The following is a 23,628-nucleotide window of genomic DNA, read 5'->3' on the forward strand; positions in this document are numbered from 1 at the left end:
TTTTCATCCCGCCCTCCACCGGAGCGGAGCGAGATGATAACCGGATCCCGCGGCGTTTGGGTGCTTTGGCGTCGGACAGGCTGGACAGAGCGGACCGGGAACCTGCAGGGACCGGGACTACCGACCGGGAGGACCGACCGGGAGGCAGAGCGGACCGGCACAGCGTTATTTTGCAGCGGTTTCAGAGCTGAGAGGCCCCGGAGAGATACCGAGCGGCTCGCTGCAGTGGAGGCGGGCTGTGGTGGACTGCTGGCGGCTGCAGCTCCAGGCTGCGTCCCGCTGAACGGCGGAGGACTGACCCAGAGACATGTACCAGGTCCAGGTGAGCTTTTACCTGTTTTCAACTGTCACGTGTTCAACCACAAACCGCCACAACGTCCATTCAGCAGTCACCGACGGGAGAATCCGCATTTATGAAGTAAAACACGTGAACAGGATCCAGGAAGACCCCCTGGCTCTCTGTAGAGGAACAGAATCGATTGTCTGCCAGTTTTCAAATGTGAAAAAGTTCCTCAACAGCAAATCTGAATATTTCTGTTTTCATTAACGATTCATCTGATTTTACCTCCGTTTTCTAGTTTTCTAGATCACTTTTTTAAATGTCAGACTGGCGATAATTTTCTCAATCGATTAATTGTTTGGTCAATAAAATGTGAATCAAAAAGTAACAGTACAACACACACACACACACAGTAACACACACACATCACACACACACACACACACACAGTAACACACACACACACACACACACACACACACACACACACAGTAACACACACACACACACACACACACACACAACACACACACACACACAGTAACACACACACACACACACACACACACACACACACACACGCTGTGGTGGTCCAGTGTTTAGATGTAACTGACCTGAGATCTCCATGCAGGGTTTAGTGAAGATTTGTCTACAGCTGCAACAATAACTGATCAATAACTGATCAATAACTGATACTGGAGTCGTTTTGCTGCTCTCTCAGTTTTGTGTCGTTAAGTTGAGGCGGCCGGACGCAGGTGCTCTGCGTGTTTCACCTGTTTGATACGAGAGCTGAAGCGACGAATCGATCAGTCGATACCTCGGCTCTCGACTCGCTGGACTGTTTTCACTGTTTCTACATTAATCGACTCTGTGAGAAAATAACAGGCGGATGAATCAAACATAATAATAATAATAATAATAATAATAATAATAATAACTGTGAGGCGCAGCCCTGTATCAGTATCATCTGTTTAAACAGAGTCTGTGTTTGTAACAACTTCTGAATCTGCTGGAGGCGTTTAAGGAACTCTTTGAGCTCAACAGAATTTGTGGCTTGATGTAGAAAGGGTCCGTCCGTTTCCACAGCCGGCACTGAGCTCATGGCGAGCAGCGCCCCGGGAAGCAGATCCATATTAACGCTAATATTTAACGCGGGAGGCTCATTTCTGTCGACTCTCGGACTCGGAGCGAAGCGTTTCACAGATTTCTGTAAATGAAGGTTCAGTTTGAACGCTTCAGGAGGTTCGTGTTTCCTGAACGGACCGCAGTCCACCCGGGAATAAAGCCCAGGCAGGAAAGAGAAACTTGTCCTGTAAAGGTAAAACCTGGATCCAGAGTCAGTTCGTTGTTTGCAGTAGAAGCCAAGCCTTCCCGTGGGAACAGATCTCAGGCTCTACTGAAGACGCTCCTGCAGATAATAAGCGAGCGGGTGGATGAAGGTTCAGGAAGTCGGCTGAGAAGGAACCTCTGAGTAACAGTTTCATTATTCAACAGCTGACTGCTAGAACTGACATTTTCTCCTGTTCACTAACTTAATTTCTATACAAAAAGAGAGTTTTTCTATAACTTCCCGTCTGTTTCTGGATCTCGAGCGTTTCGTATCAGCGGGAGTCGGTTGCTTTAATGTGGACGGACACAATAAAGGATCTAGCGCGTAACTGATGCCTCCCTTCGCTAAACTTGATCTGAACTTACAACTTTATTAAACCCACCAAAGCCCTCATATCTGCAGAGACCTGACACAATAACAATGTACACAAATACACAGACACACCTCTGGTACCATGCTGCCCCCCCCACCAAACAGAAACTGATCCCAGTTCAGACGCCGATCAGAGCGCGCTTGTCCAAAGAGACAAATGCATCCGATTGGACGTTTTGAAGAGAAACGGCAGGAAGGAGAGAAATCGGAGCGAAGAGTCGAACGGCCGACTTTGATCTGCTGCAACAAAGTGCAGATGAAACGGACGCAGCACAAGTCAGACGCAACAGACGCGCTTTGAAGTGACGATGACGGCGTCCTGCAGGTCTGAAACACAGCTGGGCTTCTTTATCTTCATCATTTCAGTATAAAACCACTTCAGAACCAACGAAGAAGACGATATGAAGAAACGCAACGAGGAAAGTCGACTCTTTATAAGCAGGTGTCCGCATCAATGAGGGTTCTTGCAGTTTTTCCATCCATTTATAGTTTAGAGTAAAGAGCAAGTTCCTCTGCAGATCGTCTCGTTTTATCAATTCTTCCTCAAATGTCCCCGAGGTTTCAGCTGGACGCAGAAATCACAGTCAGTGAAAAGCACCAAGGTTAAAGGTTTCTATTAATAAACAAAATATGAATGTGCTGTTTGGTCCTGAACTGGACGGTGACCTCTGACCTCCAGTTTCTTTCTTTAGAGGAAAGTGATGCTTTTGTTTTCTGTAATCGGTGTCAGGTCTGTCTTTGAGTCCTTGATGAGTGAAGAGTCTGCAGAGCTGCGATCCATCAGAAGTGCTGACCCGTCTCCCTGATTCGTACAAATGAGTAAATGTAGAGCAAAAATATAGACAAATGTGTACTTTCAAGAAACAATATTAAATAAAGCGAAGGTAAAATACGCTCTGGGGAAGACAGAGGCCTTCGGGCTGTGATCCGGCTCAGACCTGGTCAGGAGTTCACAGACGTAGTCCGGCTCCAGACCTGGTTTCAGGGCATCTGCAGGTCTGAAAAGAAAAGAATTTAGTTTCCTCAGAAGTATTAAAGTGTTAAATCTCGTCTCTCGGCTGCTGCGGCTACAGCGTTTCTGTATGTGACCGCCGGCTGTCGGGAGACGCTGGACGCCTCTGAACTAACGTGGGACGGTGCTGCAGGTTCAGTCGGCACCATCAGACCTGTAACACCGTCAGCTAGCTACAGCTACAGCTACAGCAGCTACAGCTACAACAGCTAAAGCAGCTACAGCTAGCTACAGCTACAGCTAGCTACAGCTACAACAGCAGCTAAAGCAGCTAGCTCTTTTGGTTTTGGACTATTGGTCGGACAAAACAAGACATTTGCGGACGTCACCGTGGACTTTTTCATTATTTTCAGAAATTTTATAGACAACAATTAATCAATTAATCAAGAAAATAATCTGCAGATTAATTGATAATTAAAATAATTATTTGCTACTTGAATCTTTAGTTCAAGAGTAAGAATTACAAATGTTTGCAGTGAGCTATCAAACCTTTTTCTGTCTCACCTGTCTGCCTGTCTCACCTCTCTGTCTGTGTCTGTCTGTCTCATCTGTCTGCCTGTCTCACCTGCCTGTCTCACCTGTCTGTCTGTCTGTCTCACATGTCTGCCTGCCTGCCTGCCTGTCTCACCTGTCTGCCTGCCTGTCTCACATGTCTGCCTGCCTGTCTCACCTGTCTGCCTGTCTGTCTCACATGTCTGCCTGTCTCACCTGTCTGTCTCACCTGCCTGTCTCACCTGTCTGTCTGTCTCACCTGTCTGCCTGCCTGTCTCACCTGTCTGCCTGTCTGTCTGTCTCACCTGCCTGTCTCACCTGTCTGTCTGTCTCACCTGCCTGTCTCACCTGTCTGTCTGTCTCACATGTCTGCCTGTCTCACCTGTCTGCCTGTCTGCCTGCCTGTCTCAGCTGTCTGTCTGTCTCACCTGTCTGCCTGTCTGTCTCACATGTCTGCCTGTCTCACCTGTCTGCCTGCCTGCCTGCCTGCCTGTCTGTCTCACCTGCCTGTCTGTCTGTTTGTCTCACCTGTCTGCCTGCCTGTCTCACCTGTCTGCCTGCCTGTCTCAGCTGTCTGTCTGTTGGAGGTAAAGACGATCAGACCTCGATGCTGCACTTCGTCGTCCTCTCAGCCTCGAAGCGTCTCCAAACACCATGTTTGCCCTCAGCGTGTCACTTCCTCTCATTAAGCACTGTGAATGAGGGAGTCCGCCCCCCCGCGGAGCAACATTTTAGGAGGGTTTCTGATGAGGGTGTTGCTCTGCGGGGGAAAGGGCACGTCCGACCTTGGCGACAGCGCGAATGTGAGGTTACGAAAGGATCAAACGGCTTCTCTGAAGAGGCCGGAAGCTTCCCGTGGCTCTAATTACAGACTGAAGAGCCGACAGATTCATTCTGTTTGGACAGAGCTGGTGTTCCTGCTGCAGGTTAATATGAAACATGTCACTCTGGAGGATTTTAATCAAAACCTAGGACTCAATAGAGTGCTGCAGGAATGCGTCCTAAAACCCGGAAACGAGTTAGCATTTTAGCGCCTCCGGTTCCCTCGTCTCGAGTCAGTGGGTGTTTTGAACGGGTTTCTGGTTAGACGCCTGAAATAAGGTCCGTCGTTTACACAAGCTTAAGAGATTTTCACGATTTGTTCTACGACATAAAATCCGTCAGTAAATACGCCACTCGTGAATACTGAAGCTTTTACGTGTCTTTAGAAAGGCGGTTGCTAACAAGTGGCTAAATGAGACTACAGAGGTTGTCGGGGACATTAAACGTCGTCACGCCGAACACGAAAACTCATCTCCTCACTGCTCCGCCGTTACAGCCTCGTTTGTGTGATGTATTATACGTCCGTGGTTTATACTCTGCCAACTGTTCTAGGTCACGCTAAGAGGAAAGGCTTTTGTAGAAGAGGTTAGCGCGCGAAATCACATTACCAGTTGGAAGCTTAGTGGCGGTGACGTTGCGGCATGCGACCGCGGTGTAGTTCGTTTATAGCCTAACGTTAGCTATTTACTTCTGGCGATCGCATTTATTCTTCAAAAATCATAACAGTGGTGTTCACTTGTGAAGATTATCTTGGTGAACAAAACGTGTGAATGTCATCAACGTTTGTTTGCCACAGAGCTTGTTTTCTGCAATAATCCAAAACCCAATGGAGAAATCTCATTGGCTTTGTGTCGAGGGAACCGGGGCGACGCTAACTTCCGGGACGACCTTCAAAAAAACGTCATCCCTGCAGCCCTCTATGGAGAGCTGAAGTCGTGACATCACTTCCTGTCCAGCCTCTGTTCCACCAGCTTCTGTAACTCGATACAATCTCTCATCCATCAGTTTTTCTGAAAACATGAAACGTGTTCCTGGAGTTTATTTTCTTTATTGTAAAATAAATCTGATATTAGAAACTGAAACCTTTTATGATTTTAACAAATTTAAACAACAATGACTTTGTGAACACAGAAAAAAAACCACAGCTCCCATGAAAATGTAAAAGCATGTCAACGTGGGTAGTTACGTCATCGTAACTTGGTTTGGTCCGGATCCATAAAACGCTCTTTCTCTGTAATCTCTGCTGTCTAAAGACTTCTGTTAAAGCACCTGACAGTGTAACTTCCCCTGCTGTCGGATGTAATATCATCCCGTCTAACACCTCTGTGACGTCACGTGACCTCCTCTCATCAGTCACGGGCCGCTTTGCTTCAGAAAGACTTTTCTAGCGTCTAACTTCACGTCAAACATTTCTCTCTTCATGTCTGTCCCAGTGCAGCTGTGATGACACTTTGTGAGCTGTATGATTAATATTTTCTAATAGCTCCTCTGATACGACCCCTGACTCTGCTGAACTTGTGTCTGTCTGTCGATTTCCGACCGCAGGACTCCGCCGTGTGAAATTCTTTGATGAATGAAACTTGTCCACAGGCGGAGCCTAACAGGCGGCCTTATATGGACGTTTTAGGGGCGTCGACTGCTAGCAGAGGAGATCTTGTGTTGGGTCTGTTTGGATCCACCACAGTTTGGTTCCGGTCTGCCTCTCCTCGGGTCTATTTTGAACCGGTTCTCTTATTTTGGAAAGGATTCCATGAGTCTGGCGTCATGTTTCTGCCCCTCGTTCCTTCAGTTCGATGCTTCTCTCTCCGCTGGAGACGAGCTGTTCTGGCGTGGTATTCGCCTGTTGTAGTCCATTTGTTTGTTCAGGGAATGCCGAGCGCTTCAGGTCTGGCTCTGTCGGTGCTCCAGTTCATCCCGAAGGTGTTGAGATCAGGACCAGTTAGGTTCTTCCAAACTGGGGAAACCATTTCTTTATGGAGCTGCTTTGTGCATGGTGACATTATCATGGTGAAACAGGAAAGAAACAGCAACTGTCGACACAAAGCTGGAAGAACGCTGTCGTCTAAAATATCACTGTATGCTGCAGCATTAAGATTCCCGTCATTGGAACGAAGAGACCAGACCAGGTGTACCCTTGTCTACACACAGTCTGTGTATTTTACATGAAGCTGTAAAGTTACATTAATTATCTCTGTGTGAGCCCTTGAACGCCTCCTGAACCAGAAGAGTCAGAAAGTAATTTCAGGCGAAGCTCCTGCTGAGGTGTCCAGGTGACAGCCGCTTTGACCTGCAGTAACCTCTGTTCCTGTCTCAGACGCAGCCCGTCAGGCTCTCCGTTACATAAGAAACCAGTTAAAGTTTGATGAAGCGCTCAGACCTGCAGAAAAAGCTCTTTTTGTTTCATTAGGCGGCTCAGAGTGACTGCAGGAGAGTGTAAAGGCACCGCTCAAAGTTTGACACGAGTCAGATAGCCAAGTGACCAAACTAGTTTTCCCTCTAGAGACTGACCAAGTACTCTCAGGCTAATGAAAGGTGCGCTCACACCTGTCATTTGGCTCATGTTCACGCTGACTTTTTACAAACAAACAGCGGCGTAAACTTGGACCCACGGAGTCTGACTGACAGCAGGTCAGTTTGCACCTTACTGAACCTGAAGTGTTGATTGATCTTTTCTGGTGTCACAAAGAGCTCAACAAGAAATAAGTGATTATCAGCTGTTACTGGACCTCACATAGCATCAACAGTGACAACAGCGTTTTGCACCATAATATTACAGTTACTGTGGTCTCTGTTACACTCGGAACATCTGGTTCAACTCCTTTTTACGTCCATCTTGGGGTGATGAATGTAGCGGACTGATGTTCAACAGAAAACAGTTCTTGTTGTCGGACTGATGATCAGACTGAGTGCAGGATCCCAGACAGACCTCTGCTGCCACAACACACACACACACACACACAGCCTCCTGTGGGACTCTGTGGTTTTCAGTCCATTAAGCCGAGCAGTGTGCAGTTATTGTTCCGCCATGTTGTTGCAGGAGACGAGGCAGGTTTCACCATCACAAGGTCACTTCTCATGTTTTCATAAATCCGCTGAAATGACTTCAGCCACTTCATGTGTCTGTCAGAGCTGAGTGTAAATGCAATCATGAAGCGTCAGAGACGGATTAAAATCGGATTGTTTTTAACAAATTATTCATATGATTGTTGAAGACTCATTCTAGGTTTCTGAAATCAGGATAAAATCTTTACACGCCCAACACAGAACCGGGACACTCCGAAAACCACATCGCAGTGGTGATGCTAGTGTCTGTGTGAAATGCAGTCAGTGACTGGAGAGTTTAGGATTTTGAGCAGAAGCCCTAACCTATATCAGTTTTATAAAATCAAAATCAACTTAATTCCGGTGAAATCACTTAAAATCTGCACTGAAGGAATTTCTGTAAAAAGTAATTATCCATCATCAGGGATGGTGCTCGATAGCGTTTTATCGAATTCGAATCCTTTCGAGTCCCTCGTCAAATCTTTTCAGGGAGTTTGTTACTTAATAAATGTGTCCTGTTTTAATTTCCCTCAGTATAAAACCTGAACCACAGAGACTCTCCTCAGACTCTACAGAGCTGAAAGGGTGTCGAGCTTTCTGCTCATACTGAGTCTCTGTGACATTCATTAACCATTAGCCCTGTCCTGACTCGGTAAAACAAGTAAAAACGCAGAGGAAATAATATTCATTCTACTTTCTCATTCAGCAAATATCAACTGAATAACTGCGATTGTTGTGCAGGAAGCTCTGAACGTTAGCTGAAGGTTAGCTGAAGGTTAGCTGGGTGTTGCTCTGCTGCAGGTCACAGAATCTGGTGTAACAGCGGCAGCAGGCCGAGGCCGAGCACTCGTCCTTCTCATCAAACTGAACACAAGTTCTTACTTTAACATGACGGACGGAAGATCAGTATTGTTAACACCTTAGTCGAGGACCCCCGTCTGTAGAGTCAGAAAGAGGCTGAAGAGACGATCTGAGATCAGAAATCAAAGATTCAATAAGGGATTTGTTGGCCGTGGAGCTTAATGAATCCGGCTATCAGAACTTGTCCCTGCACAGCATAAACCCTCCCCTCCTGAGCCAGACTGTATTTCCTGTTTGTTTCAGAGGCAGAGTGTCCTCTGCAGGCTCCCGTAGTCGTCCTGTACTGTAGTTACAGTGTGGGTGACTGAGGCACAAAGAGCCACAGGGGGAAACTCTCATACAAGATTAATTAGCAGTCGAGCTGCTGGATCATTGGAGGATATAAATATCTAAACTCTCCGGGGTCAGATATTCCTCCGTCAGCTGACCAGGCTGCTGCTGCTGCCCTTGGCACAGTTTCACCACCACACCTTCATTTATATGTTTTATTTAACTGATTACACCTGAACCATCAGCTCATCAGCCATTTTAACTTAGACTTCATGTGAAGTTGCACCTGTAGTCTTTGTTTTAAAGTGAGGCAGTAATAAAACCCTTTATAATCCTCGGTCTCTTCTGTCCTGCTGCGACAATAACGTTCACCGCTCGCAGTGAAGGAGAATGTTTTCATCCTCGAGAGAACTCCTCTTCTCTCTCGTTGATGTGGAGTAGTACTAGAAGTAACAGTAGTAGTACAAGTAGTTCTGTAGTAGCAGCGATGGGTTAAGGCGGTCGTGGGGCCCCTAGGAGCCCCTACCAGCCTGTATTACCAAGAAAGAGAGAAAAGAGTAACACAGTGACACATTTGGAGCAACAGCCTGCTGGAAATATGACACAAGACAGAGCATGTATACAGGAATAAACAACAAAATCATCCTGACTCATGATTCACAGAAACACGACTGTATATTAAGAGCTGCTGTTTCGTGTGAGCAGTGAGGTTTTGGCTGGTCTGATAGTGAACTGAGCCTTTGTTCAGCTGTTATTTTTCTGTTTCCGATGTAGTTAACCCACTTTGCTGTTGCTATCAAGATAACAAGGAAGCTATTAGAGCGGATTAACAGCAGCTGTTGTTAGATCAAAGAGACATTTGGCTGCTGAGACTCAGCTTCTTGATGACCAACAAGCCAGAAAACATAAATGTTACATGTGCTTTTTATTCCAACAGAGTATTAATTATTTTACATCGGTCAGATTTCAGTCATCGTAGCCTTTTGATCCACACTGGAGATTATTGAAAATAACACACAGCTTTCTAAGTGTTTAAAATCAGCTCGTTTTTTTAGATTCCTCAAGTCTGTGAAACACATTTGATGTCAGTGTGTGTTAGAGATGGTAAAAATAAAAGAAAATAAATCTAGCCAATCCGGGGCCCCTGTCGATGTGGGGCCCCTGGGCTGCAGCCTCAGTCAGCTTGTGTGTTCATTTGCGCTGTAACAACAGTATTATCAGTAGCAGGAGCAATTGTATGAAGTGAAAAGTTTATAGAAAAATGCTTTGTTTGATGCGTCAGTGGAGTAGCGGCAAGCTCAGTAGCAGCAATCATAGTGCTGTAGCTGTGGTGCTGTAGTACTATAGCAGTACTGTAGCTGTGGTGCTGTAGTACTGTAGCTCTAGTAATGTTGCTGTAGTACTGTAGCTGTGGTGCTGTAGTACTGTAGCTCTAGTAATGTTGCTGTAGTGCTGTAGTACTATAGCAGTACTGTAGCTGTGGTGCAGCAGTACTGTAGCTGTGGTGCTGTAGTGCTGTAGCTGTGGTGCTGTAGCTGTGGTGCTGTAGCTGTGGTGCTGTAGTACTGTAGCTGTAGTACTGTAGCTGTAGTGCTGTAGCTGTAGTGCTGTAGCTGTAGTGCTGTAGCTGTGGTGCTGTAGTATTGTAGCTGTAGTGCTGTAGTGCTGTAGTACTGTAGCTGTAGTGCTGTAGTACTGTAGCTGTAGTACTGTAGCTGTGGTGCTGTAGTACTGTAGCTGTGGTGCTGTGGTGCTGTAGTACTGTAGCTCTAGTAATGTTGCTGTAGTGCTGTAGTACTGTAGCTGTAGTGCTGTAGTACTGTAGCTGTAGTACTGTAGCTGTGGTGCTGTAGTACTGTAGCTGTGGTGCTGTGGTGCTGTAGTACTGTAGCTCTAGTAATGTTGCTGTAGTGCTGTAGTACTGTAGCTGTGGTGCTGTAGTACTGTAGCTGTGGTGCTGTAGCAGTGCTGTAGCTGTAGTACTGTAGCTGTATTGCTGTAGTACTGTAGCTCTAGTAATGTTGCTGTAGTGCTGTAGTACTGTAGCTGTGGTGCTGTAGTACTGTAGCTGTGGTGCTGTAGCAGTGCTGTAGCTGTAGTACTGTAGCTGTATTGCTGTAGTACTGTAGCTCTAGTAATGTTGCTGTAGTACTGTAGTGCTGTAGTGCTGTAGTACTGTAGCTCTAGTAATGTTGCTGTAGTACTGTAGTGCTGTAGTACTGTAGTGCTGTAGTGCTGTAGTGCTGTAGCTCTAGTAATGTTGCTGTAGTGCTGTAGTGCTGTAGCTGTATGTCAGTGAAGTCCAGGTTACTGTGCGGATGCTAACAGTGTTTGTTGAGCTGCTGGAGTAGCAGCGAGCTCAGCTCTGCTGGGACTCTCTGGGCTGATGGAGGACTGTTTGCTCAGCACAACAGCAGGTTATTTTTAGTCCGACAGCATCTCCACCACACACAGACACACACACACACACACACACACACACACACACACACACACACACACACACACACACACAGACTTCACAGCCGGGCGACCGACAGGAAACTGAGAAAGAGAGAGAATATAAGTTATCAGCTTCCTTCAAACAGCTTTGATCATCAAACACAGATAATAAAGTTCCGTATTATCTGTTTCTCTGAAAATGAATATGGTACATCTGGTTGGTTTTATTTTTAGTGTGTGGCACAGCAGAAACACAGTAGAAACAGAATAGAAATACAGAAGAAACAGTAAAATCGAGTAGAAATACAGTTGAAACGCAGATCAGTGATGTCACAGTGTACTGGAGTACACTTCTACATCACTGCAGCAATATTTGGGCCATTTTACAGTGTAATAATGAACGTATTAATGTTTTCTGGTGGACAAACTCTGTAATGCAGACTCTGTTTCTGAGGATGCTTTTGAATTCAAAAGATAAACCGGTACTGAATCCATCTGCTGACAATAACGGTCAAGGAAGAGATTTTATGAGCTGGGATGGATTGAAATACATCAGAAAGTTGAGTTTGTGTCCTACTTCGTGTATTTTATCTCTTCCTTACACTTAAAGAGTGAAATGTAGCGACCACACAGTAGATACCCTCCTGTATTAGTATTAATATTTGTGTACAAGATGCCTCTTTTGTCTGTTTCTACTTCGTCATTATTCATGAATGAGTCCGGTCTGGACTAATAATGCTGATAATCAGTTATTTCTTAGTGAGCTCTTTGTGTCGCCCACAGACTGTATATAAAGTGAATCCAGAACATCTGGATCGCCCCCTGGTGGCTGGCTGCAGTACAGGTCATAAGCCCCGCCCCCTCCATGTTAGCCGATGGGACAAACTAAAAACCGTCAAATAAACTTTTCCCAAAGACGGTTTCTGTCAGTTTAGCTCGTTCTTATCACGCTGATGTTTGTTTAGTGTTTGTTTTTCTGATACGTCTGGTTATAATTAGTCATCTGATGCTATAAAAAGGGAGTTACACGTCATGATTGACAGCTGAGCTCTGCTCATGATTGATTCAGCCGGGAGTGTGGGCGGGACCTCGATACCGCGGCTCCACCCCCGATCACTGCAGACTCTGGCTCCAAATGACGTCACCAGCCAAGATGGCTGCTCCCGTATCCGGATATTTTGGCTTGATTACAGTCTACGGGGAGGAAGAGGAGATGCGTCGGCCATCTTTATTTACAGGCTATGGTGTTGCCAGAGAAGATCAATAAACAGGTTCGGTAAAGTGCAAACTGACCTGCTGTCAGTCAAGAAGTGATGCAGGATGACTTCACCAAAACTGTCCAATGAGTCCGTCCACGTGACTTCACGTTAACGGTTCTTGATCCGTTCCAGATGAACCGAACTACAACTATATCGTTACCTATCAGTCGACCTTCACGCTGACTCGGATACGTCTGTTAGAGGATAAAGTCAGGTGATGATCTTGGTCCGGCTCTAAAGTATTAAGCCAGATTCTTACATTAATGGTCCTGGTGGAGCAGGAGCAGGTCGTGTTGCTGCACTCATCCCTCCGTCACGACTCGTGTCTGTATTTGAGCCGGTCTAATAATAAAACTGTGGATGATGTTTTATTGATAAACTCTTCCTGCCTGCTGGGCTCACTGAGGCAGATTTCACTCCATCAGCCTGTCACGACTTATTATTCTGAACTTTAGGAGGTGACCAGTTCAACCTCACAGCTGCACAGACTCACCTGCTGTACCTGTGTGGTGCCAGTGCAGTTGTTTGTGTGGAAAAAAAGATTCTGATGTACTAACAGGAATATTTTGGATGTGAAATGAGGTCGATGCCTGGCAGGAGGCTTTTAGTTTAAATGGATTATAAGGACTGTGAATAGAAGAAAACAAAATGGAGGTTTGAAACACATCACTTAGAGGTCCAGTGTGGAGGATTTAGCGGCATCTAGTGGTGAAACTGCAGTTTGCAACCATCTGAACACCGCTCGCCTCGCCCTCCCCTTCCAACGGCCCTATCTAGAGCCAGTGTTTGATTTGTCCAAATGTATCCTTGTATCTAGAGCAGGACCTGGACCGTATCCCTGTACCTGTATTCTTGGATCTAGATCATATCCCAGTGTTTGTGCTAAGCTAGGCTAAAGACATCCTGGTTTCATCTCTGTAGCTGACGCACAGACCTGAAACTGATGAAGCTGATCTGAAACGTGACTCTGGAGAAGAAGAAGAAGAACTGATGGTGTGTTGCTTTGAGCATCTCATAAGCTGTAGTATAGAATCCAGCCGTTGGCTGCAGCAGCAGTATTGTTTCTGTATGCTGACGTGACGTCAGGCTGAAGGACCGTGAAGGTTAAATGTGCTCAGCTTCTCCTCCGGCCCGCGGTGGGTTCAACATCTGCAGCTGCTAAGTGCTCGCTGCCGTCAGCTTGTTCAAACCTGTGACTTCCTGGAGCTCAAAGGTCATAAATGCATCCAAGTGTGCAGGGATTCAGACCAAAAACAGTCCTGCGGGGGGGTTGTGTTGGCGGGGGCGTGTTGATCAGACACCAGAACGCTTCAACAGGATTTTACAGCTCTGGAAAGCAATTATTTAATCTTTCGTCATGTCGATCGTGAGGTAAACCGTAGAAATACTGCGTTCACATTTCAAAGTAATCGCGCCGCCTCTAAACGGGATTTTGCGTTCGGTTCAGACTCAAAGAAAAGACGTCAGAGAGAAACGTGGATGCAGTTTAGGGAACTGAGATTCACCGCTATATTATTTCAAATAAAACTGAGAACAATACTTCAAATTAGGAAATATACGAACGAAAGGTCAGTGTTTGTGACAAACTCATCATGCAGTCATTTTCTAAGAGTGTATGACTTCATCACGTCATTTATTTTCCCTTCATGACTTTAAGTGTAATTTTTCTGCTCTGTCCAGCAGCCACATGCTGCCTTGCTGTTTCTGCTTTGCTTCATCTATCAGGAAATACAGACCTGAAAATAAAGAAGAGAATCGAAATCACTAAATAAATCAAACTAACATTTGTTTTGAAAGGATGTGAGCGGCGTCTGGGTTGGAGTGACTGAGTGACTCTAAACCTCCTGAATGAATGAATGAACCCTGTCGATCTGCCTGTTGTAGGGGAAAGGGGAAAGGGTCGTTGCCATGGTGCTGAAGGAGCTTCCTGGTAAAAAGGCATCCTCAGAAGGAAACCCCCTCCTCACCGTGACAACCAAGGTTGGCATGACGACCACGCTTGTTTATCTCGCACTGCTCAGAGATTCCTTTTTCCTTTTGTTTTAATTTTTGCTAGTTTGCTTGAACCTCAAACCTGCAGCTTCATGTTTAGTTTCCACTCAGACACATTCAGTGACGGAGGGTTTATCCACCCAGCTGTAAACTTTCTTCAGTAATTTGGGTAAAATGCAGGTTCTAGGTCTTTGTTTGCAGTTGTTGTTATTGTTTCTGATCATATTTGAATCATCAGTTTTATAGCAGAGATCTGTCAGATACACCTTTACAACAGGACAGGCAACACGATCAGTTTGTAAAGAAATAAAACCCCAAAATAGTAAAAGTGAGCTCAGTAGGCCCGAATCTTTGACTTTATTATGATACAAGTAAGAATTCTGTCTAAATTATTAAAGTGTGTAAATGTGCCGTCATGACAGTAAAACAATATAACCTGCTTAAGGAGAAATTCATTCTCATGTCATATTGTTTATTTGAATGAATTTTAATTAAATTTTAAAGTTGGTTCATACAGCATCTGATGTGAGCTGCAGCTTCAACACAGTTCAAATGTTTAAATAGTTTGAACTCTTTATTATTGGGCTTTAAACAGGGATGGGTGACTGTCTAAACAGAAAGAACAGGAATATTACAAACCAGCATTTAGCGGTAAACAGAGGAAACCAGCAAACTAAACCACATCAGCTTCATTCGGCTCCTGCATCCATAAATACATGAATCAAACTAATCAGTGAAATAATAAGCAAACAATATAAGTCCTTATTCATTCACCACTACAACATGCAGAGAAAGGCTGGTGGGAGATGCTAACAGGCTAGCAGGCTAATAGGAAGAGGTTTATACAACTTCCTGTTCACACCAGGAAGTGTCACAGTGAAATAAATCTGCTCGTCTTAGCAAAATATTTGGTTCTCTAGAGTCTTGATGGCGTAGTGACGCCTTACAGGGCCAGTTGGTGAACCAATGTAGCTGGCGAGCTAACAGCTAACGTGCTAACAAGCCAGGACATGATAGTGCGAGTCAGTTACCTTCCCCAGATTCTGTTTCCTCTGTACTGAATTGTTGACTCCCATTTGTTCATAATTTAATTTCATGAAGAGTTACTGAAGAGGGGAAACGCTCTCTGAGCTAACAAGCTTGCTGACTGCTTGCTAATTGTCTGTCAGCTAGCGTCAGCTAGCATCAGAGGTGTCATTTCCATTGTGGATGGGAATCAGTTTGATTCGTTCACTAAAAGACCTCTAAACTGAGTCGAAGAAGCTCTGAGTTTATTAAAATCACTATGAGCTCACAGCAATTCATTGTTGACATTGGAAATGATTTTTTATATAACATAATAATAATAATTATCAAATAGTATCCGGTTTCTACTGACAGAGGAGCTTCAGTAAAACTGGATGGACAAGCTTCGATGGCTTCCTCCATGTTGGACTCTCCGGCCGAGGCTCGTGTCTGCGGAGCCGGCTGCGATGACGATCAGACGTACTATTCTTTAATTACACATCCTATATGTGTCGTCTTGTAGTTCAAATTTGTGTCTTTTTATGTTCTGATTTCATCAGTTTGTTACTTGTAGTTTTTAAGCGATCTCGTACTCTTTCTTATTAATCAGCTGTGTGATTCTGCGACCTTCCAGCCGAGGTGAACGGACATGTTCCCGGTTGTTTTGTGTGAAGCGTGAAGCGTGATGTGATCGTGTTCGGCTGGATGTTCTTTACTTGACAGTGGAGCTGTTGTGCTCTTTCACAGGATTAAATACAAGCATATTCCAGCTGACATGTGGACGTACACGGCTGTGTGGATTAGGATTAGGAAGGCGCACACACACACACGTTTGTTTCACTATCCCCGTGGGGGACAGTCATTGATATAATGGGTTCCCTAACTGTAACCTGAACCCTAAAACCAAGTCTTAACCCTCAGAAAGCCGTCTCTAGTCCCCACAGTGTGCATTCAGGTTATAGTCCCCACCGGGATATAAGAACATGAAACACACACACACCAGTGAATTAAAGGTTGTACTTTGTCCTATGTTTCCCAGAATGCCTTTCAATAACCCCAGGAGAGCTAGCAGCAATTTGTTGCCTTCTTTCTGACATTTTGGGAAATAAATAGTGTAGAAAACATCCTGCAGGCTCGAGTCGGCCGCCCTCGTCCCTGTCTGCCCCCCACCGCCTCCCTGATCTCATGAATCATACAGAGCACATTTTCAGGCAGACAGTCTCTGCTGGAAGACTTCACGCTGTTGCACTTGTTTGTTCACGTGAAACGTTGTGTGCAGAAGGACAAAGGTGCGTTAAGTGGCCGTGATTTCCTGTCATAAGCCCTTTCAAACCTTTTTACCATAACTTCCTGTTGGTCTCGTGTCTGAACAAGTCACCACGTCGATCTGAGGACGTAACGCTTGTACAGGTTTAATGTGCAGAGAGAGATGACCTGTATCTGTTTAATAAACTCTGCTGGACCTTCACAGGCAGCAGAATTCACTCTCTAATAACGTTAACTGAACATTTTGTTGGAAGCTTCACTCGACAGACGAGGAGGCGAGCGTCCTTTGTGCTCAGTTTCGCAAACTCTCTGTAAATGTGCTGTGATGTCTGAATGAAGCCGTAAGGAACATGAACATAAAGTCTAGACAAGAGTAGTAAAGATAGTGTTTCATGTCTGTGAGGGTCCAACACCCAGAGCTGGACGCAGCGCTGCCGTTTTCAGTCCTCCTCCTGTGTGTTCTGGCAGCAGCTCCGATGAATGAAACATTTAAAGAGATTGTAACGGTGAAATCGACGGCAGCAGTGTTCATGAATGGATTTAAGATTTAAATTTGAATCACAGAGTCCTCTGCTGCTCTCTGAAGAGGTTTCCAGGCTTCACACAAACACAAACGGATTCGTTACGCTTTAAAAATACACGAACAGCTCCAGAGCTGCGCAGGACTGGATGTTTGTGACTCACTGAGAAACATGTCATTATATTTGGACCAGTTATCCTTGGATAACGTCACAAGTCCCACACTGACGTTTATTGGTGCTCACTCTTGCGGTTTTTCTGCAGTCTTCCTTTAGTTAACAAGCAGTGCCTGTACACAGTATTCACCCTCCTCGGAAGTTCAAATTTAATCAAAGCAGCCGCAAAGTCTCGTTTGGAGCTTGATGAGTATCAGATTAGATTTAACATCTGTCCCAAAACAACAAGACGCTCCTCCTGAGAATCCTCCTGTTTTTTTAGTTTCCTTCAGTCTCCCAGTAATCCAGTGATGTGGTCTGTACGTCCATGAGTCCACTGCAGACTGGAGCTGCTGACAGCTGATGGGGACAGTCTGACTACATGTGAACACATATAGGACAAAGACTCGGGGCTTGAAGCTCACAGCTGACTCACTGACTCCATGGCCACATTATTAGCTGTCATTATTAGGACAGTAAAGAAAGGGTGCCCCCCCCCCAAAGGGTTGTGAGTGCTGTGTTTGTCTGTGCAGCGGCAGCATGTAGAGATCCAGAGTTATTGTCCTCCATCACTGAGCGCTCTGCTCTCTGGTCTGTAACTCTGCAGCTGGTCCGGGAGCAGCAGGAGAGCCGACCCCTGCTGAGTCCCTCCATCGATGACTTCCTGTCGGAGAGCCGCAGCGACACCGCCTCCTCCCGACCCCTCACCTCCAACACAGCAGGTAGACTCCCGCTAATTATCACCTCCTCACCCCCCTCTGTCTCCCCCCGTCCTCCACAGCTCAGCAGGGCTCCTCTTCATCCTGCTCAGCTGTCTGTGTACATCCACCCTCCTCTCACTGCTCCACCCTCCGTCCTCTCAGGTGATGGAACAATAAATCCTCTCTCTGACAGGCAGGATGCTGGACATCAAATCCATTTTTACATTCTTGTCCATCCCGAGGACGTGTCTGTGTCTCACACGAACACCTTCACTGTTAATGTTGGAATGAAAGACTGACTGGGTGTAAAGACCTGCTACTGAGACTGGTGGAGCCAGTTTACTTGCTGGCCGATGCTCCGATTGACTTCTGATTGGGTTTTAAGTGAGGAAGAAGAGCAGGCGTGCTAACTGAATGTAAACGCACTGACGGGAAGGTGTTTGTTAGGTGTAAACTCATATTTTTAGCCACGTTAGCCACACGTGACCCTCAGATGTTCATGTAATGGATGTTAGCATTTAGCTCAAAGTGAGATTAACATGTCGACCTGATGGTGGCGCTAGATGGAAAGTCAGAGGATCAGCAGAGTTATTACAGTTCATCCTGAAGGGAACATGAACGATGAAGCACATTTCATCACAGTCCAGCAGCTGCTGATGTTTCAGTCTGAACCACTGGAGGACAGATGTTAGCATCTGTAGAGTCACGCTGCTAAAGTGGCTAAAAATGTGAGTTCACACCTAACAAACACCTTTCCTTCAGTGCTTTTACATTCAGCTTCACATTCATCCTCAAACAACATCCACACTGGCCGCCACCACCTCCTCCTCCTCCTCCTTTCTGTCTTTCTCTTCTCTTTGTTTGCTCTGCGATTCCCCCAAATCTCTCTCTTCCTGTCCTCCACTAACTTTGTGTCCTTGGCGTCCTCCTTCCTCCTCTGTGCCCATCTGTCACCTCCGACTCAGCAGGTACACCAGCCATTAATTAACACCTCCTGTCTGCCCCGTCCTCCTGTCTGCTACCCTGTCCTCCTGTCTACCCCGTCCTCCTGTCTGCTCCTGTCTGCTGCCCCGTCCTCCTGCCTGCTGCCCCGTCCTCCTGTCTGCTCCTGTCTGCCCTGTCCTCCTGTCTGCTCCTGTCTGCCCTGTCCTCCTGTCTGCTCCTGTCTGCCCTGTCCTCCTGTCTGCCCCGGCCTCCTGTCTGCTGCCCCGTCCTCCTGGCAACTGCCCCGTCCTCCTGTCTGCTGCCCCATCCTCCTGTCTGCTCCTGTCTGCCCCGGCCTCCTGTCTGCTGCCCCGTCCTCCTGTCTGCTGCCCCATCCTCCTGTCTGCTCCTGTCTGCCCTGTCCTCCTGTCTGCCCTGTCCTCCTGTCTGCCCCGGCCTCCTGTCTGCTGCCCCGTCCTCCTGGCAACTGCCCCGTCCTCCTGTCTGCTGCCCCATCCTCCTAGCTACTGCCCCATCCTCCTAGCTACTGCCCCGTCCTCCTGTCTGCTGCCCCGTCCTCCTGTCTGCTGCCCCGTCCTCCTGGCTACTGCCCCATCCTCCTAGCTACTGCCCCGTCCTCCTGTCTGCTGCTCCGTCCTCCTGTCTGCTCCTGTCTGCCCCGTCCTCCTGTTTGCTGCCCTGTCCTCCTGTCTGCTGCCCTGTCCTCCTGTCTGCTGCTCCGTCCTCCTGTCTGCTCCTGTCTGCCCCGTCCTCCTGTCTGCTGCCCCGTCCTCCTCCTCACATTCATTATCTTATACAGACTCTCTACTTTTCATTCAAATAAACTGAAAGACTAAACGAGGAGACAGCAGCTGAAATTTCGAACTGGGATCACGTGTCAGAGTTTGATCATGACAGTTAAAGGTCACTGAGAATGAGCATGGAATCTAATATTGATTACAGAGCTGAAATAAAAACGCAGCCAACAGTTCTGACTGCAGGTTTTCGGACACACAAAGCTCCGCCTCCACAGAGGGCGAAAAACCTGCATGAAATATAAAGGAACAAGAAAACGGAGCAAATGTACAAGTTAAAGACGTGTAGAACATTTAACAGAAGTACACTATATGGCCAAAAGTATGTGGACAGCTGAACATTGCTGCCATATGTGATAATGGAACGTAGAGATTAAAATTTTATGACATTTCCTTAATCGATTATTGGACAAGTTAACAATCAATAATAGGTTAATCGTTAAGATCAAGCAATAAACTAAATAAACATACACTCGGTGTCCAGTTTATTAGGTACACCTAGCTAAAGCTAAATCCGTCTGACCCCGCAGTGCTGCAGTAAATCCACTGTATCGTGTTATGCTGACAGGTGTTAGCTCAGTAACTGAGTGAGTTCATCTGTAATTCAAATGTCACATCTGGATTTTCTGCATCTGGCTAAATAAAGTCAACGGTTCCTCTGTTAAAGGAGAGTTCCTCTAAAACAAACCTGAGGTCGACTAGTTGCTATCAGATATCAACCCTCCGTCCTGTTGTCCTGCAGTTCTGTCCACAGCTCTGGACCTGGTGGACCTCAGTGAGCCGGGGGAGAGCAGCGGGGGCAGCAGCGGGGGCAGCAGCGGGGGCAGCAGCGGCAGCAGTAGTGTCGGGGGCAGCTGCAGTAACAAGGACCAGAGGAGGAGCCCTCTGAGGAGGAAGGGCAGCTCGAGGAGCCCTCGACGCCGGACAAGACCTGACGAGACGGAGCTGATCCAGGTGGAGGTGGAACACCTGCCTGCCAGTCCCAGAACACCTGAGCGGATCTCACTGGACTCAGGTACTGCAGACTCAAGCATGTGACAACAGATAATTAACATTAATGTGTCTTCATGCCGTGATAATATGGCAGATGTTGAGTTCCAAGTCACAATAAATAAAACGAAAATGCAGTTTTAACCAGATAAAAACATGTTGCTAACATGTTGCTAACATGTTAGCAAACAGTGATTTTGTAGGGGGGGGGGCACAGTGTCAGACTTTGAAAACCCCTGTTAGAGCCCATTATCACAAATCTGCCTCAGGGGGCTTTACAGTCCCGACTAACTGCAGACTAATGTAGATTTGCAGCGCCTCCATGCTGTAAACCGAAGCTCACAGGTCTTCGTCGTCACAGTAACAGACTCCAGATCAGCGGCTTCTCCTCATGTTGTTGTTCATTTAGCTAAAAGCTTTGAACTCAGTCAGTTGTGAGTAAAAACCAGCGGAGGCTTTAATCTGAGCTTTTACTGTGATGAGAGTTTAACTTCCTGTTTCACCTCTCTGTCCTTCACTCACAGCTGATCACGCCCCTTACTGTTTGACAAACATGTGATCATTAAACCATCATTTCAGTTTACTCGTGTCGCATTTCTGTAGATTTTCTTCGTAAAGACAGAACCGAGTTTAAATAAATGTTATAGTGGTGTTAGCGGTTTGGTTAGTCTCCGATCAGCTGTGAAGCATCATGTTGTTGTGTTCGCAGTCAGTCTGTCGTCTCCTCTGGACAAATGGGACGAGGTGAACCTGGACGTGGAGGACGGAGGACGCAAGCGATACGAGCAGAGATGCACCTCCCACCACTCCTCCAGTGAACTGCTGTGGTAAACATTAGGGATGAGCGAGTACACCATTACCTGTATCTGTTCAACCAACCAAATGATCTGTACTTGGGACGGGCGGGGCTTAACCCAGGCGTGGGCGGGGTTAACAGGAAGTTAAAACTATTTACAGAGCAGCCTCAGAAGTGAGCGTCAGAGCAACGTGTTTGATCACAAGAGGAAGAGAGCTCCTGACAGAAGTGAACCGATATGGACTCTGATGACGTGACCGGAGACTCGCTCCGCCCCAGTACATGTAACCCTGAAACAGGGAGTGTGTGTCCGTCACAGAGACCAGTCAGACCATTCAGATCTGAACTCTGGGATCGTTGCTCTCAGCTGTTCACGTGAAAAGTGACAGAAACAGAAACAGTTGTGTGAAAATTGAAAAGTTCAAAGCCGGCCTGCTTTCTCACCTCCCCACAGCTGGCCAATCACAGCGGGAAGTGGGTGTGATGTCAGATGGCTGGTTTCAGAAATGGACACGGACGTGACAGAGTTGTATTTTGTCCCTTCAGGTCTGCAGAGTTTAAAACTGATCCTCTGACAAAGACCTCCTTCGACATCCACAGCTTCGATGATCTCGACTTCATATCTTCAGCGCAGGTCAGCGCTGATATTTACCCGACTCATCTGAATATACAACCTGCTCAGGTGTCACTGACTTTGTGTCTGCTGGTTTGTCTTTACTGTCTGACTGACGGCTGCTGGCCGACCTTTCTGCGTGTGTGTGTGTGTGTGTGTGTGTGTGTGTGTGTGTGTGTGTGTGTGTGTTCAGGACTGCGGGGCGTCCAGACAGCGCAGGCGGACTCGTTCCCTGCTGGCCAGAAAAGAGTCTCTGGAGGACGAGTTCGTCAGAGCGAAGGCTGCTGTTGAGGTACACACACACACACACACACACACACACACACACACACACGCAGTAATAACTCTGCAGCCGTCTGCTCGTACAGCAGCTCAGTGGCGTTTGACGTGTTGGTGTCAGACATTAGCTGATCTTCAGAAACGGATCTCATCAGGACGCTGCTGATCAGAGATCCACTCTGTACTTCCTGTCACCCGAGTCTCCTCTGAGGACTCGGGTGCCAAACGCTGCGCTCAGATCAGGATCAGTTTTCATATCTGCTCTAAAATAAGATATTGTGGCGTTGTGGCGCCTCCGAGGGCCGTCTGGGTGTGACGCAGCTGTGTAGAACTCTTCCCGGAGGCGCTCCGCCTGCTTCAGGTCGGGATGCTGGTGGTTTACGTAACGGTCTGCTTCAGTCTGGAGGAGGTGAAGTGAACTAACAGCTCGCTGATTAAAGTGCAGATTTTCTCCGTCAGATATTGAATTTGAGACTCTCGTGTCGATGAGTTCGTGTTCTGCTCTTCAGTCCGTCAGCTCGGCTCAGTGAACCGATCGCAGCGTCTCGCCTCACTGACGAGCCGCTGATTAAAAGCTCTTCCTCATCACATCACAGTTTCTGAATTTAGCTGCAGGTGTTTTAATCCACAGACACTCAGAGCTCAGCACTGGGTTTCAGATTCGTAGAGTCATGGTATTCTGGATTAACATGTGCCCCCCACCTGCCCCCCTCTCCTCATGTACTCCTGTGAATAACAGCTGGTCCCAGATCAGATTCTCGGTCAGTCTGGCTTGATTTGGGAACGCGAGCACAGAATGAAGAATAAACATCTTGAAACTAGATCGTGACGCGGGGCCGAGCAGAACCTGCCCGTGTTGGTGTTCTACTGGTGCACATTTCTTACCTTTTGGGCTCCTGGGGGTCTGGGGCCTCACGCCGTCCTCTGGCTCTGACAGCCTTTGATATTCCAACAGGAAACAAACGTGACTGTGAGCTGAAGCCTCGTCACTCTGATCGGAGGAGGTGAAGGAGGCTGAGAGCGTTTTCCTCCTGCTGAGTATTTAATGATGGACTCAGCCCGAGTCCTGATCCAGTATTTATATATTCCCATGTTCCAGAGCTGCACTCTGCGCTCGGGGGAGAGACGCCAGGCTGACGTGACTTTGTGTTTCCTGCAGTTCATCTTCCTCACTGACAGTTTGTGATCAACAGCTCAGTTAGAAATTGTCTGGTTCTTTGATAAAAAGCCTGTGGACGTCAAAACTACGACTCCCAGGGTGCATTTCACTCTCAAACAGCCAATCACAGAGCTTCACAGTCTGGTGCTGAAGTCAAAGATGAAAAGAAACTTGATCAAACATTCAGCTGTTTACCAGGCAGGGACACTGTCCAGGTGCATTATGGGAAACG

The 23,628-nt window shown here is 46.8% G+C and overlaps 1 protein-coding gene across 4 annotated transcripts in view; it reads left to right on the forward strand.

Moving 5' to 3' along the window:
• The window catches only part of pex5lb (peroxisomal biogenesis factor 5-like b), a 60,536-nt gene that overhangs the window by 27,005 nt on the left and 9,903 nt on the right, over positions 1-23,628 (forward strand). The window contains exons 1-7 of one of the 4 annotated variants that reach the window (XM_044219577.1): positions 21-322; positions 14,067-14,162; positions 17,727-17,841; positions 20,302-20,574; positions 21,259-21,376; positions 21,892-21,979; positions 22,152-22,250. In XM_044219577.1, the coding sequence (XP_044075512.1) occupies positions 308-322; positions 14,067-14,162; positions 17,727-17,841; positions 20,302-20,574; positions 21,259-21,376; positions 21,892-21,979; positions 22,152-22,250 (804 nt within the window). In that variant the 5' untranslated portion in view covers positions 21-307. Of the gene's footprint in view, positions 1-20; positions 323-14,066; positions 14,163-17,726; positions 17,842-20,301; positions 20,575-21,258; positions 21,377-21,891; positions 21,980-22,151; positions 22,251-23,628 lie in introns of those variants that run through there. The other 3 variants (XM_044219578.1, XM_044219579.1, XM_044219581.1) reach the window with 3 other exon arrangements.

The sequence above is a fragment of the Siniperca chuatsi genome, linkage group LG13 (assembly GCF_020085105.1).
Source record: "Siniperca chuatsi isolate FFG_IHB_CAS linkage group LG13, ASM2008510v1, whole genome shotgun sequence".
NCBI classification, from domain to species: Eukaryota; Metazoa; Chordata; class Actinopteri; order Centrarchiformes; family Sinipercidae; genus Siniperca; species Siniperca chuatsi.